The sequence below is a fragment of the Gobio gobio genome (assembly GCF_949357685.1).
Source record: "Gobio gobio genome assembly, chromosome: 2".
NCBI classification, from domain to species: Eukaryota; Metazoa; Chordata; class Actinopteri; order Cypriniformes; family Gobionidae; genus Gobio; species Gobio gobio.
The window spans coordinates 58782472-58798359 of NC_137098.1; the positions used below are offsets into that span (position 1 = coordinate 58782472).

The window sequence follows — 15888 nt, forward strand, 5'->3', positions numbered from 1 at the left end:
TGCCTGGTCTGACAGACACAAATGCTCCAGGCTACCAATAACATGCTTCGCATATTTACTTTTTATATTAAAGGGAGCTGATGGCTTTTGACCAACAAAAAAAAGTTTCAAAAGGAAATTTTTAAATAAAAAAAATATTTAATGAATTTTTAACAATAAAGATATTCAGAGCTCATGCAAATTTACAGGGGCACCTAAAAGTATTTGGACATTTAAAATGTATAGAATCATCAAATGTAATTTGTTTCAAAGAATGAAATAAATTTCTGAGGTCTAGAATTTGTTGACCGATGTTTTGTTTTGCTCTATCCTCTGCGCTTCTGTGTTCATCAATACGCATGCATCAAGGGTTCAAGGGTCAAGGGTTACTCTTTCGCCGTAAGTGGACTTGCGTACTGCTGACTGCCGGAAGCTAGTTACTTAAATCTATAAAGTTTTAAATATGGATATTTTTCTTACACAAACGCACCACTTTGCTTCAGAAGGCCTTTATTAACCCTCCGGAGCAATGTGGCGCAGTTATATGATGGATAGATGCACTTTTATGGAAAAACTAACCAACAAGTTAATGCCAGTATAAAGCTTGGAAGAGCCAGGACTTTTTTAATATAACTCTGATTGTCTGAAAGAAGAATGTCATATACACCTGGCTTGAGGGAGAGTAAATCATAGGCTATTTTTTCATTTTTGGGTGAACTATCCCTTTAAGTATTTTGAGGACCAGTGTAAAGTTTAGACCTCTGATGCTGACCTACTGATAAAATAGTGATTAAATAAGTTTTTTTTTTTTTTTTTTAGAAAACATGGCCATCCAAATTATTTTATGTTATATACAGTATTTTATTTGTATTTCAAATTGTGATATTGTCAAGTTGGAAAATACCATGGTACTTGCATGTTACTTAAAAAAATATCATGGTATATGTAAAATATATTTAAAAAAAAAAATGAATGATATAGAAATGAATTCTGAGGTTTAGAATTTGCCACCTTGATTTTTTTAAATCTATTTTTGATATCTAACGTCGTGAAATCAATGCATTCTTAAATGTGGTTTAAGCATTTGATACAAAATACTAATTTAACAACGTTATAAAATAATGATTAAATACCAAATTGTGTCAAAGATGGCCACCCAGATGGTTCTCCTGTAGTCCCAGAGTCCCTGCACTGAGACAGACCGTCTCAGATGTCTCTGTCTTCCATGCTTACTCACCTGACATCTTACACATTCCCGACACATTTTTCCCACAGCGCAGGAGGTAAAGTGATTCCTGCAGGCATGTAGCTGTCATTGTAGGCGTGTGTGCAGTTGTCAGCTGTGAGCGAACGGCCCCGTTTCAGCTGCCATGGGCTGAGGGGGGTGGGGCTGGGCCCGCCGGGATGCAGGGTGGAGAGCAGTCACCCTCAGGAAAGCCCCAAAGCAGTCGCATCCCAGCAGGCCTTACCACACAGTTGCTCAAGCTGGATCTAGTTTCCACATTAGGGGTCAAAAATCCGTCCGGCACAGACTCAGAAAGGACATACTGCGCTTCAGGCTTACAACTAAGGAAATCTGCCCACTTGTTTTCTTTCGTAAATTAATTTGTCCGTATTTCTCTCTTTTTCCGGATACCGCAGCAAATGAGAAGATTGAGGACATTAATGGATGCCCCAAGAGTCGTTCTCAGATGGTAAGTACTTGTTTTATTGTCTTCTGGTTGTGTTTTTTTTAGTGATGGTGTGATTTTGCCAATTGGAGTATATGCGCATTAAAAGGCAATGCTATATCAGTCCGGGGAAACACTTATACATTGGACGTTCAGAAACACTTTCTCACAGCATGCTTGGCTTACAGTATGGACTTGCACTTTAATACTGTTATTTTTGCTTCCCTTGCGGTCTTTCTTTATAAACATCTGGGGGTAGTTTGGCAGAAACTTAAAAAACTCTCAAAACCATCAGCAAATGTATAGGTTCGGAGGAAGCACAAGCCAGATTATAGACATAAAGAGCTATTTTAGCCAAGCCATAGCTAAGCAAAACAAACTCTAGAAGTCTGAGGATCAGTGACGGTAGTATCACACATGAACAGAGAAGCAGCGGTTGCGTTTGACATGTCTCCATTACAAAGGCCGCTGTCAAGCCTGATTGGGTGCAACAAAGGAATCATTTTCAAAGAGCTTTTTCATGGTATATTGATCCATACGTGAGTTTTGTTATTTCTAGAGGTTTTGATAGTAATAGTGGTCCGTTGAGGCATTGCTCTTGTTTTGACAGTGATGAAACCAGCAGATGTTGGGTTTGGAGGCTGGTGTGCTACGATCTTTTGCCAACTAGCTTCACTAGAAAGACAATGCTGCTCTCGTTGATAAGGATGGGAATCATGAGATTGATAAGAATCATGGTTCCGATTCTTATTAACAATTCATGCTCCTTATTGACTTGGTCGGCGTCTTGTCAAAGCTGGGGGCCTGACGTGGGGGAAAACAGTCCATTCCCCCACAATGTAAATGGATGGGGCTAACCCAGTATAGCCTGTGTAGAATCACTTTTGCCGCTCGACAGAGCAAGATATATAGAGAAACTGAGCCGTATTGGGTCAGATTGTCTGTACAGTATCTGTGACTTATAAACGACCCAACGGAATCAATGGCCAGAGGTGTCATTTTCTCATCAAAATGCATGCTGCTCCCCCGACCCCCATATAGGTATGACATGCCTACTTCATAAATCACCCAGTCTTTCCATAAAGACATTCATTCAGTGTTCCTGAATTCAATGGATTAAAAGTATGTATTACATACATTGAACGTTTTAAAATGATCATAAAACGTGTCTTGTGCTATGAAATGTATATTTGGAGTTGACAATATGTTGTCAGTGTCACAATATTATTAGAATTAGCCTACTGACAATAGCAAAGTTTTTTTATTCACTTTTTTATAGCAACCGTCTTCATCAAAAGACTGATTTATGAAGTAGCCTAGCTATTATAGCATGTAATATTTGTGGGAGCAGCATGCATTTTGACGAGAAAGTGTTCAGCTTGAAGCACAAATATGAGCCCAGCCCTTCCCATCCCGATATAAAGAAGACTTTTGAATGTTTTGTACATTAATAACCTCACGCATTATGTGGCTATGTGATCGCTCATCGTGAAAAACTACTTTAACAAGTCCCGTACGTGACAAGTATGACTTTAGTGGCGTTTTGTTCTACAAAGTTTTGCCATTGCAATTAATGAAATCACTTTTTTTAATCTTTACAATAATACCAGCATCATGTAGTGCAAATGTTTAATTGTAATGGATGTATTGCACAGGCTTTCGGAATTGACGAATGGCTCCGTCTGTTTATTTGGCAGTATAAAACTTCAGATCAGGGTTTTTTGACTTACTAGAGGGGCTGAACGCCATATGGCAACTTTTCGGGACTGCACCAAGCAAAAATAAATCGTGATCATTACAAAGAGTAAAGATAAAGCGTCTAACAAGGTCTATGTGCATCCATTCTATATACATATTTTGTAACATTACAATTGTCTTCACTGTCGATTTTGATTAATTGAATGCATCCTTGCTTTCAAACGAAATCTTACCGACCTCCGAATTTTTGAACGGTAGTGTGGCATCATACTTTTTTTTCCTTCTTTTTTTCAAAGTGAGTGTTTACACAGACTCTTTGGAGTCTTGGCATAAGTGCAATTCCATAATTGACCATAGTAAATAATGCTGATACCACTGATTACAACAATAGCATAATGTCTCTTTAACTACATGAAAAAGTAATGGCTTGCAGAGTTGCGGTTCAGAAACGAATTCAGTAACCACTCAGTTTTCATTAACAAAAATAGAACCGACTCATAAGAGTCATTCATTCAGGATTTGGGCTTCACTTGTTGCACTGTATGTTTTTGATTCACTAAAATTGACTCCTAAGAGTCAGTCTTTTAGCAATCAGTCCACACTGGTCGCTGTATGTTTTTCAATACAGTAGCTGTGTTTCCATCCACCTATTTTTATGCAAATTTTGGTATATTGCATTAAATGCCAAGAGAAATGCCAAGAGGCGCATAAATTCTAAAGAAAAAAAACCTCAGTTGAATCAGATAATTTTGGTAACACTTTACAATAAGGTTCATTAGTTAACATTAGTTACCTACATTAGTTAACATGAACTAGTAATGAACTGCACTTATAAAGCATTTATTTATCTTTGTTAGTGTTAATTTCAACATTTATTTATGCATTATTAAAATCTTGCTAACATTAGTTAATGCACTGTGAACTAACATGAACTAATGTTAGCTAATACAACCTTATTGTAAAGTGTTACCATAATTATTTTATCCGATAGGAAGACATGCGCATAAATTATGAAGGAAATACATTCACTAAATAAATCCCTGGACGTCACCAAAAACCGTATGTGACTTTTCCTCAAAAGAGGATGTGATTGATTGGATACCCGGACTAACCAGCAGATCAGTTTTATTGCACAGCATCCCAAAATCTGTCATCAGAATGATTTAGATTAATTCCCTCCCAGAAGCATCTTCTGAATGCAAGATAACATGACAGCGTTTATTGCGTTTCATCTGTGCGCTCTGAAACGCAAGTCATTTATGATGTAGAAAAAAAGAGCCACAGTGGCTTCAACGATTGCAGCGACTTCCATTTTTATTACATATACATTTTGCGCCAATTTCCCAGGAAGTGACGATTTTGTTCTCTTGACCACATGGGGTGGAAACTTCCAGTTTTGCGTATAAGTTAAATTCACAACTTTGGATGGAACCGTAGCTATTGTAACTGCGATTGAATAGTCAGAAAAATAGATTCAAGATTCAAGATAAATCAAGATTTTTCTTTATAAAATAAAAATGTTCAAGTTAACTAGTTCTCGTTTCCCAGCCCTAATGGTTGACCAGCTTAGCTTTACATAGAAAGTTTGCTAGTAAACAGCATGACTGTGCTGGTCTTTTCAGATGTGAGAAGTAGATAAGGAGGTTTAAATGGCAGGGGACTGATTGTCAAACCACAGGAGCTGATCTCTTTTACCCGTCTCTCTCATTGCTATCTCTCACTGACTTCCTCTTTCTCTGGCTCCATCAATTAGCTCCGTCCCCTTAGCAGCAAATTGCACCGTAATTTACTACTTTTAGACACACACACAGCCTTTGTGTCCCCTTTTTCTTTCTCTTTTCCTTTTCTTTGCTCACAGTTTTCTCTCGTTCCGTAGCTGCGGGAATACTCTGGTCTTTTGAAATTCGTCGTCTTCTATATCTCAGCCGGTGGTAACTGTATTAGCATGTGCATATATGCACGTCTTTTTGTACGTCTCAGCAGGCATTCTGCATCTCTATGCAGTTTTCCTGTATGTGAGTCACTCTGAAGCTGTTTAAATTCCAGCGTGTGTATTTGTTTATGTGCGTGTGTGCCTTTAGCTAGGAAGCAAAACACTGCTGGAAGCAGGTGCAAGCAAAGCCATTATGCAAATATAATCATTGTGTGTTTTTTATAAAGAGCGGGAATTGCACAATCGCTCAGTGAATGGGCCTCTAGCTACAGCTTACACTGGACATACAAGCACTCGTGTTGATTAGCATAAAGATGCATTCGGTAGAGTAATATCGCTGCAACTGCTAATTGCTGACATTATACTTAACCTCAGCATTCAGATGGTAAAATATGTAAACACATTAAGATGATCAATGGAGGTATTTGGGCTCGTATTGTAAACTAGGGAATTTGAATGCATTTGTCACAATTGCTTTGGAGCAACGTAATATTTTATGCAGCTAAGCATATGTTAACTTTTACGGAACAGTTCAGCGTGAAATGCGGTACGCAACCCATTTTACTTCCATACTGCATCAGGAATGGGTGTTGCATAGTAGGGCCTTAAGAGGGCTTGGTGATGTCAACCAAAAAAGAAAGTTCAGAGGCGGAGCAATTCATTCCAGTTTGGTGTAAGATAGACGATATGATATGATTCTTTCTTTTTTCTTTACTGGTGAGACCAGTAAAATGAAGCAAATTAAATAAACTTTTGAACAGTAATGATTTTATGTTTTTGAAAGAAGTCTCTTATGCTCACCAAGTCTGCATTTTTTATCCAAGATACAGTAAAACAGGAATATTGTGAAATATTATTGCAATTTGAAATAACTTTTTCCTTGATAAATATTACTGTGATGGCAAAGCTGAATTTGAACATTACTCCAGTCTTCAGTGTCACATGATCCTTCATAAATCATTCTAATATGCTGATTTGGTGCTTAAAGGGTTAGTTCACCCAAAAATGAACATAATGTCATGTATTATTCACCCTCATGCCGTTCCACACCCGTAAGACCTCCGTTCATCTTCGGAACACAAATTAAGATATTTGTGTTGAAATCCGAAGGCTCAGTGAGACCTGCATAGCCAGCAATGACATTTCCTCTCTCAAGATCCATTAATGAACTAAAAAAATATTTAAATCAGTTCATGTAAGTACAGTGGTTCAATATTAATATTATAAAGTGACGAGAATATTTTTGGTTTACTAAATATTTTTTTTAATTTAGTTTACTAAATATTAACACGCTGGTTAATAACGGTACGAATCTTCATGAAGCAGTGTTTTAAAATCAGTTATCACTATATAAGTCGTTATGTCATTTTTTTTGGCGCACACAAAAATGTCATTGCTGGCTATGCAGGCCTCACTGAGCCTTCGGATTTCAACACAAATATCTTAGTTTGTGTTCTGAAGATGAACGGAGGTCTTACGGGTGTGGAACGGCATGAGGGTGAGTAATAAATGGCATTATTTTCATTTTTGGGTGAACTAACCCTTTAAGAAGCATTTCTTATAATTATCAATGTTGAAAACTGTTGTGCTGCTTAATATTCTTGAGGAAACCATGATACTTTTTTCCTCCCAAGATTCTTTGATGAATGGAAAGTTTTTATTTTGAAATAGAAGTCTTTACTCTCACTTTTTCATCAGTTTAATGCATTGCTGAATAAAAGTAATAATAAAAAAAGAAAGAAAAGAAATCTTTGTTACCCCAAAGTTTTGATCCGAAGGGGTTTTTGTTTGTTTGTTTTTTACTGTAAATGATAGTTTGCATTAAGTAATTCACAATTGTTCTAAGTTCAACCAATGCTTGTTTTTGGGTCTTAAAGTCCTCATGAAATCAAAATCGACCTTATTTACTCTGTAGCAAACATTACTGGTTTTAGGGTGAACAATTAATCTGTGTAAGTTAATACACAGAGAAAAATTGTTTGTCGTGTTAATCTTTAATCAAAATCTGAAAAGTAACTTCCTGTCTGGAATGGCGTTCCTTCTCAGATGACGTCAGTTTAACGACTTGGGTTTGAATATCCTTAACCACTCCCCTCCAACCGTTAGTCTGCTAGGAGCGAAAGATGGAGGGAGGAGCGCTGAAGTAAAACCCTGCCCTCTATTCAATATTCCATTTCACTTGGAAATACGTCACAGCACAGAAATAAAATCAGTTGCATCTTCCGGTTCACTGGGACTTTAACAATATAGTGTGTGTGTGTGTCTGTGTATAGGTTTGGCTGTACCAAATAACCTTGTATAGTGAAATATCATGACAACCGACCAGTGAGGTGTTGTACTGGTTTTAGTTAAAGGAGCCATAGAATGTATTGATACATTTTTTTAATTGTTCTCTGATATCTAAATAGTCAGTATGTGGCTCAGGTAAGGGCAAAAATACTACAGATATGGTTTTACATGTCTATTTATAACACTAGGATTTGTCCCTAGAATGAAATGGGCTGTTATTACCTTATTTGGAAGGGTCATGAATAATAAAGTTGAGCTCTGCTCTGATTGGCTGTTTCACAGCAAGGCTCATTTCAGTAGCTCACACAAGTGCAGTTATTCAGCAAACAACTGGGCATGTAATAATTTTTTACTTTTCATTCTGAGTTAAATCTCTTTTTGGCTCATTTTATCTGTAAAAGAAAACCTGCCTAATAATTCTGCACACCTGAATATAAGGTATTTTACATTTCTAGCCTCCATATCTCACTTATAAATGATTAAATACTAAATTAATAGTAGTCATTAAGATTAATGTGGTTTGGAATTGGTCAAATGTGTCTGGAAATATTATCTGAAAATCCATGTGCCTAATAATTCTGCATGCCGTGTATGTAAGAAATAACCATTCTTAGTTAATTGTATTTATAAACTATGATTTATGTGAGCTATGTAAAGCCCTTATAGCTGTATTATCAACTGCTTAAAACCTTTTCTAAATAAATGTGGTGTTAGTTTCTATTTAAACAATAAATCTGTTACTTGGGGGTATTTTGTGTTCATTTGATAGCTGTTTTATCAGTCTGGGCTATAGCATCAGATTCTCTCATTCACCTTTGGGACTGTTTTTACACCTGCTTGTTCCGTCTGATCCCTTTTAGACCATCTCCTCCTCCCCTTTAAACCCCCCAGCAGCGCAGACAAAGCAAAGCAAACTGCTCGCAAGATACGTTGCATTTATGTAGAGGGCTGTTGACACAGGGCTGCTAAAACACACTGGAAATCTCAGTGTTGTAACTCACCTAGTGGTGCATATTGACACAAAGAAGGTTGCTTCAGCTGAGTCATTCTCTGGTCACATGTCTGGTGGATGTTAGCAAAGCAGAGCATAGCACTTTGAAGTGGCAGAAATGACCAAAATAACTTTTTACGGACAGAAAACTATGGGGGAGGAGAGCGTGAATATACAGTATATAGCATGACCACTTTCTGAGCACTCTTTACTTTTGTTTTGTTAGTTAAGGGGAATAAATTATAAGGGGAATGACTGGCACGCTAATCCAATTTGGTTGTCTGTCAGTCATCACAGGAGGTTGTTTGTGTGTGATTTGTGCTCAGGATGTGGACGGATTCAAAACTTAGGCCACATTCTTTTGAGGAGGCGTCCATTACTGCTTTTGTTTTCCTCCTCTTCTTCTTTGCTGTAGTGATGAGTAAAGTTGGACAAAATTCATGGTTGGTGGTGAGTAATTGTGAGTGTGAACTACTGTTGAAAAAAAACAAAACATTATTTTTTATGCAATCTATTTATATCGTGTGCTGTAGTGTGTCAGTAGGAAATATACATTTACATTTCAGACTAAATCCAGAAGAACTCTGGCAACATCTCCAAGATGCTTAAATAAATAAATGTATATATATGGATTAGTACCGAAAGTCGGTACTGAAATTTGAAAATGAATGGCGCAGACACACAGTTTCATTTCACACACACACTGAAGCACACCCCTATATGAGTCCAAATTGATCAGCTTAATGTGTTTACATATTTAACCATCTGAATGTTGAGGTTTAGTATCATCTCAGCAATTAGCGGTTGCTGCGGTTTTACTCTACCGAAAGGATTTTTACATTTTGAAAATGTGTCGTTACCAGCATTTCTGTAGTACCAGTAGTACCGAGTACCGGCTATACACTACCTGCGACGGAAGGAATCTGCTGGAATATTGAAAATGATAGACTGACCACCTCAAAGTCCGGACCTCAACGTCATCGAGCACATTTGCGGCTTAGTTGGAGAATAAAGTGGACCGATCTATTATACATTCAAAGGAAAGCCTTTGGCTTCAGTTGCAGAAGGCGTGGGATATTAAAGTTAATTTTCAGAGGAAATAAATTGACATTATGCCAGAGAGATGTGCTGCTGTAATTGCTGCTAAAGGTGGACATACCAAATATTAACGTTAAAAGTGGATAAAAACAGTATGACTCACTTCATCTGATATTTGATGGTCAGAGCAACCATCTGCATGTTTCATGAACATTATGAAATTAAATCATGTTTTGGAGGCAAAAAAAGGTCAATATTTTCAGATCTAATAATTTTGGCCACCACTGTATGCATGTCATTAGGGGTGTAACGGTACATGTATTCGTCCCAAAACGTCACATATGCTGAGTTTCAATTACTTTTTGTGGCGCGCTCCACAAACTTCATGGAAAGGAAACCGGGACGACAGAAAGCGCCATCCTGTTTGTTTTCTTTATTATACAAAAGCACAATGTTTTGTTTTTATTGTGAGTGTCAGTTTCAAATGACGTCTTACTCTTATCTGTATAACCATAAATGATGGAGTATTTAAAGTTGTTTCCGCTGTTATAATGAGATAAAATCATTTGGCATTGTGCCGCTTTGTGTCGTGGAAGTCTCACTACAGTCCAGTGATGAAATATGCATGTCCTGGAAATGGGAAGTCTCAGGTGCAGCTTCATTCGCTGTCTCCTCGTGGAACGGTGAAGTAGGCTATTTTTCTCGTTATCGCTCAATCTTTCCGTGATTTCTTAAAAAAGCATGATACTGAACTTTGTACATCTGCCATTGTCACCTCATGTTAATGAACTCTCACACGCTAAGAAAATGACATCATAGGCTATGCACAACACGTTAATCAAACGAATAGGTTTGAAAACAGCCGTTGCATTTTACAGCGCTGCACTGGTCGATCTATTTGATCTATCAATTATAGGAACAGATCAACTATTCCTTATATTTTTTATTTTAAGCATATAAATAAGTCAGCTTTGCCATCACAGGAATCATTTTTTTTATTATTATTATTTTAAAATTGCGTTAAATATCCATAACATTTCTGTTTTTACTGTATTTTTGCAACCTTGGTAAGCATAAGAGACTTTCAAAAACATGAACATTATTTTACACCGAAAGTATTTCTGCACAGAACACATTTTAATGTTGCTTTTTGTGTTACAGTACCTCCTCCATCAGTTGCTTTGACCTAGAAAACATATTTTGAGGTTAAAAAGGCCACAGCTTTTTAATTATATTATTATGTTTTTACTACAAGCTGAGATGTAATCATTTAAAAATAGGGTGACATTTTCTTTTTCTTTTCTTTTCTTTTTTTTACTTGAGTGCATAAAACTCAAAGTGTGTTTCTGGGTCATATTGACTCTAAAGGATGGGTTTTAATTTTTTCTTTGATGTTTTCGCAATACAATAGGTCATTGTATGAAAACATAAAGTAACTTTCAGAACTGAAAAATGTGTCCATCTGTATTATCTCAACATTCTGACGTTAGACAAACACATGACCAGCACATTTACACACCAACAACACACATTTTGTGAAGTAATGAGGAGGAACGAGGATTTTATTCCAGTTTATATACAACTAAAGATATCTTTGTAAATGATGATCCAACATTGGATCTGAGAGGCTAAAGTTTATCAAACAAAATCATTTTTATACAATTTTCAAATTTTGAACAGTGCAAATCTCTACCATTGTAATGCAGGCTTTTCAAAGCATTTTATTTTTTTGGAAAGATGAAGCAGTTAAAAACTTGTTGAGTAAACAAACTCTAAAAAGCATGATCTTTAAAAATGATATAAAGCACATCACATGACCAGTTCCCCTGTCAGTCATCACCTTTAAATGCACACATTCTCTCTCTCTCCTCAGCTCTAACTCACGGTCGCATAAACACACTTACACACAAGGAGGAGTTTATTAGAAAACCAGTGGTGATGAAAAATATAATGACAGAGAGGGGGAAAAAACAACCAGAGGGAGAGCTGGAGACAGATAATGAGAGAGACTTTGTGTGGAGGGAGTCTCATATAGAAGGAATGTATCCGGTATATGTTCACATGTGTGCGTTTAAGCATGTTTATGTGTTTGAGGCAGACAATAGTTCTCTCTCTGTGTGTGTGTGTGAAGGTGTTTGTTTAGCAGGCAGTCTCTGCCCTGTTGTGTTAGACACTATAGAGCCGTTGAGGAGCAGATACACTCCTACAGTCTCTCACAGGTAACATGCAGCGAGCTGAGAAGCAAATAAAACACTCTGTTTTCAGGTATGGTGTCGTATTGCTTTAAGGACTTCCTGGATTGATTATTGACATAGGATACTTATGAAACGGGGAGTAAGATAGAACTCAAAATGCTTTTATATTGTTATTCCTGATATGTACTATACAAACTATGAAAGTCATACAGCCGCGAATGTTCTGTAAATGGAAAACAAATGTTTTTTAAGAGCACAGATTCTTTGTGTTTTAATTGTTTCAGTATTATGGAAACGTACATCATGTTTGGGAAGTTTTTAGCATACTTTCAATATCAAAAGTGCATTTTTATCATCATTGCTGTTTTTTTAAGTGATAGAATTATATGTATTGAATGATATTTGGCCATTTTGAGATTATCAGCATTGATCGAATGCTTGGCTAATTTACAGGGTTTTACTTCATTTTCTCATTTTCCAATATCCTACTATGCAGATTTTTTCTTATTAGAGTATTGTAAGATTTGGTTAGTAACATGTTAACATCCGCATTAATTCTCCCATACATTACGCATTAGGAGCATTGTTATTAGTGCATAATAAACAAACAACTTGAGTAATATTTATTTTGTGTGAATATTTTGCAAAACGAAGTGCTGTTTTCATTGATTACAAATCAAAAGACAATTCTATTTAAATGAAATGTAATTTTAAATCCTATTTGTATTTTATTAATTTCATTTTATACATTTATACAATTTTTATATAAAAATATAATCATTTTTTCAGCCAGTCTAGATATCGACATCAATCTTTGAACAAACAGGTTGACCACTAATGTTTTTCACTAGTGAAATACTAGCATGTTTGTTTTTGGTTAAGTGCTTTTTATGGCTTTATGATCAGTTGTTTGCTTTTATTCCAGTAGGTTCTGATTTCTATTGACCCGGTGAGTTTTTAATGCAGCTATTATGAGAGTGTCATTCAGAGTGGCGTTTACTGTCATGCATGACCTGCAGACTAACAATCACAGAAGACAATGTTGTTATGTTAGAGCTAAATTGCCCCACACCCCATTATTTAATGCATTCATATTGACTTGATAGAATAGCATGCCTTGTAATTCAATTCACAGCAAGAATGAGAATATGGATTCCATTTCAACCCCTCTCTCTGAGATATTTTTATTTAGAAACGTTATTTTTAGTCCTGGATGTCTGGGATGTGGTTCCTTCAAAGGTTCAGAGGAATTTAGAGCAAATTCTTTCCTCACATTTCTATATATCCCTTGACCCTTCAGGCCAGCAACTGTTAGCTGCCAGCAACTGGGATATAGTCAGCGAGGCTGTAATGTGTTGCTATAGCTGACATAACTAACACGTGTGCTGACTAACCCATGGCAGATGACCAGTTCTTTAATGCAGAACATTGGCATTAAATCAAAGTGATGCTCTATTAATTATACGGTGGCCGCAAAAATATTGGGACACTTGAGCTACACTTAAAAATTTATGAATTTCATTGTATATATAAAAAAATCTGTTTCTGCAAACAAATGATGTTAGAGCTTTTCTCAGAACTAACTTTTCGTTTTAGCCTCTTTTTTTTTCAGTGACTTCAAACCTGCTGGTGTAGTTAATCATGTTAATGATGTACAAGTTCCACCAATGTTTCAAATAGAGAAAATGTTGCAACACATTTTAATGAACAGTAGGCTATATGAAACTCACTAATAAAACGACTTTTTGTTAAATATGTTGCTGTAAACGTTTGCTTGTGCTGTCTTTCTATAAAAGTAATGATTTAAATATATTTTTTTGTAATTGAATGCAATGATATTCATAAATGTTTAAGTGTCCAATTTTCTTTTTTACACTATATTGCCAACGGTATTCGGACACCCCTCCAAATCATTGAGTTCAGGTGTTCCAATCACTTCCATGGCCACAGGTGTATAAAATCAAGCATCTAGGCATGCAGACGCTTCTACAAATATTTGTGAAAGAATGGTTCGCTCTCAGGAGCTCAGTGAATTCAAGCGTGGTACCGTGATAGGTTGCCACCTGTGCATGAAGACCATTCGTGAAATTTCCTCACTACTAAATATTCCACGGTCAACTGTTGGTGGTATTATAACAAAGTGGAAGCAGTTGGGAACAACAGCAACTCAGCCACGAAGTGATAGGCCACATATTTCACAGAGCGGGGTCAGCGTTCGCTGAGGCGCACAGTTCGCAGAAGTCGTCAACTTTCTGCAGAGTCAATAGCTACAGACCTCCAGACTTTGTGTGGCCGTCAGATTAGCTCAAGGACAGTGCATAGAGAGCTTCATGGAATGGGTTTCCATGGCCGAGCAGCCGCGTCCAAGCCTTAGATCACCAAGTGCAATGCAAATCGTCAGATGCAGTGGTGTAAAGCACGCCGCCACTGGACTCTAGAGCAGTGGAGACGTGTTCTCTGGAGTTACGAATCACGTTCCTCTGTCTGGCAATCTGATGGACGAGTCTGGGTTTGGCGTTTGCCAGGAGAACGGTACTTGCCTGACTGCATTGTGCCAAGTGTAATGTTTGGTGGAGGGAGGATTATGGTGTGGGGGTTGTTTTTCAGGGGTTGGGCTTGGCCCCTTAGTTCCAGTGAAAGGAACTTTCAATGCTTCAGCATACCAAGACATTTTGGACAATTTCATGCTCCCAACTTTGTGGGAACAGTTTGGGAATGGCCCCTTCCTGTTCTAACATGACTGCGCACAAGTGCACAAAGTAAGGTCCATAAAGACATGGATGAGTGAGTTTGGTGTGGAGAAACTTACATTTTACATTTACATTTTACATTTATGCATTTGGCAGACGCTTTTATCCAAAGCGACTTACATTGCATTCAAGGTACACATTTTTTACATTTTTGTCAATTCTTGCTTTCCTTGGGAATCGAACCCATGACCTTGGCGTTGCTAGCGCCATGCTCTACTGTTTTGAGCTATAGGAAAGCTAAACTTGACTGGCCTGCACAGAGTCCTGACCTCAACCCGATAGAACACCTTTGGGATGAATTGGAGTGGAGACTGCGAGACAGTTCTCGTCCAACATCAGTGCCTGACCTCACAAATGCGCTTCTAGAAGAATGGTCAAAAATTCCCATAAACACACTCCTAAATCTTGAGGAAAGCCTTCCCAGAAGAGTTGAAGCTGTTATAGCTGGGGTGGGTCAACTCCATATTAAACCCTACGGATTAAGAATGGGATGTCATTAAAGTTCATGTGCATGTAAAGGCAGGCGTCCCGAAACTTTTGGCAATATAGTGTATGTGGGCCCCTGCATGAATTTACATTGATTTATTTTTATGTAGAGGCTGGTGTATTCGTGAATATGGGTAGTTTATAAGAAATATAGCTCTGACATAAGTTAGATAGAACATATACAGGGCTCGACATTAAGCCTTGTCATGTGCTTGTAAATCGGTCATTCACTTGTCAGAGTAAAAAAGTTACTTGTCCGGGGGGACAAATTATCTTGGTGTTGTAAACATACTTTATTCTGAAGCAATATTTTCATCCGTGTTTTTACATACTTAAATCTGCACATTTTTGATATTTACCCCAATATGTTAACTTATTTACTTTTATAAAGGCCCATTTGTTTACCTTAATAAATGTATGCATCATCTTTCATGTCAAATTCTTACATTTGAAAAAAAAAATATGATAAATAAGTTATGACAACAGAAGTTTTTACATTGCTTTAACTCAAAATAAGTCAAGCAATTTTCAACTTTTTTTATAAGTTATACAAGATTCAACTCATTTTTGTAAGTCAGTTTAATGTAGTTTAGGTTTAAATGACTTAAACATCCAAGTTGATTGTACTTATAAAAATGAACTTTTAACAACTTTTTTTTTTAGAGTGAGACTGTTACCAAATAAATTAAATAATTTATGCTGTAAAATTACTACAATACTGTCTATCTACAATACAAAAATGTTATATAATTTTTTTTAAATATATTTTTTAATTTAAAATGAAGAAATTATGGGAAAAAATGCAATGATACTTTAAAACATGAAATTAAACCATCAATGGGTAGCGGCAAGTCACTTA

The 15888-nt window shown here is 36.7% G+C and overlaps 1 protein-coding gene across 3 annotated transcripts in view; it reads left to right on the plus strand.

Moving 5' to 3' along the window:
- Positions 1–15888, plus strand: part of nav2a (neuron navigator 2a) — a 118114-nt gene that overhangs the window by 29939 nt on the left and 72287 nt on the right. For 2 of the 3 annotated variants that reach the window (XM_079810922.1, XM_079810923.1), the window contains exon 3: positions 1621–1673. The exons of the other annotated variant lie outside the window; for it this stretch is intronic. In XM_079810922.1, coding sequence (XP_079667048.1) covers positions 1621–1673 — 53 coding nt within the window. The remainder of the gene's footprint in view (positions 1–1620; positions 1674–15888) is intronic. 3 annotated transcript variants of the gene reach the window in all.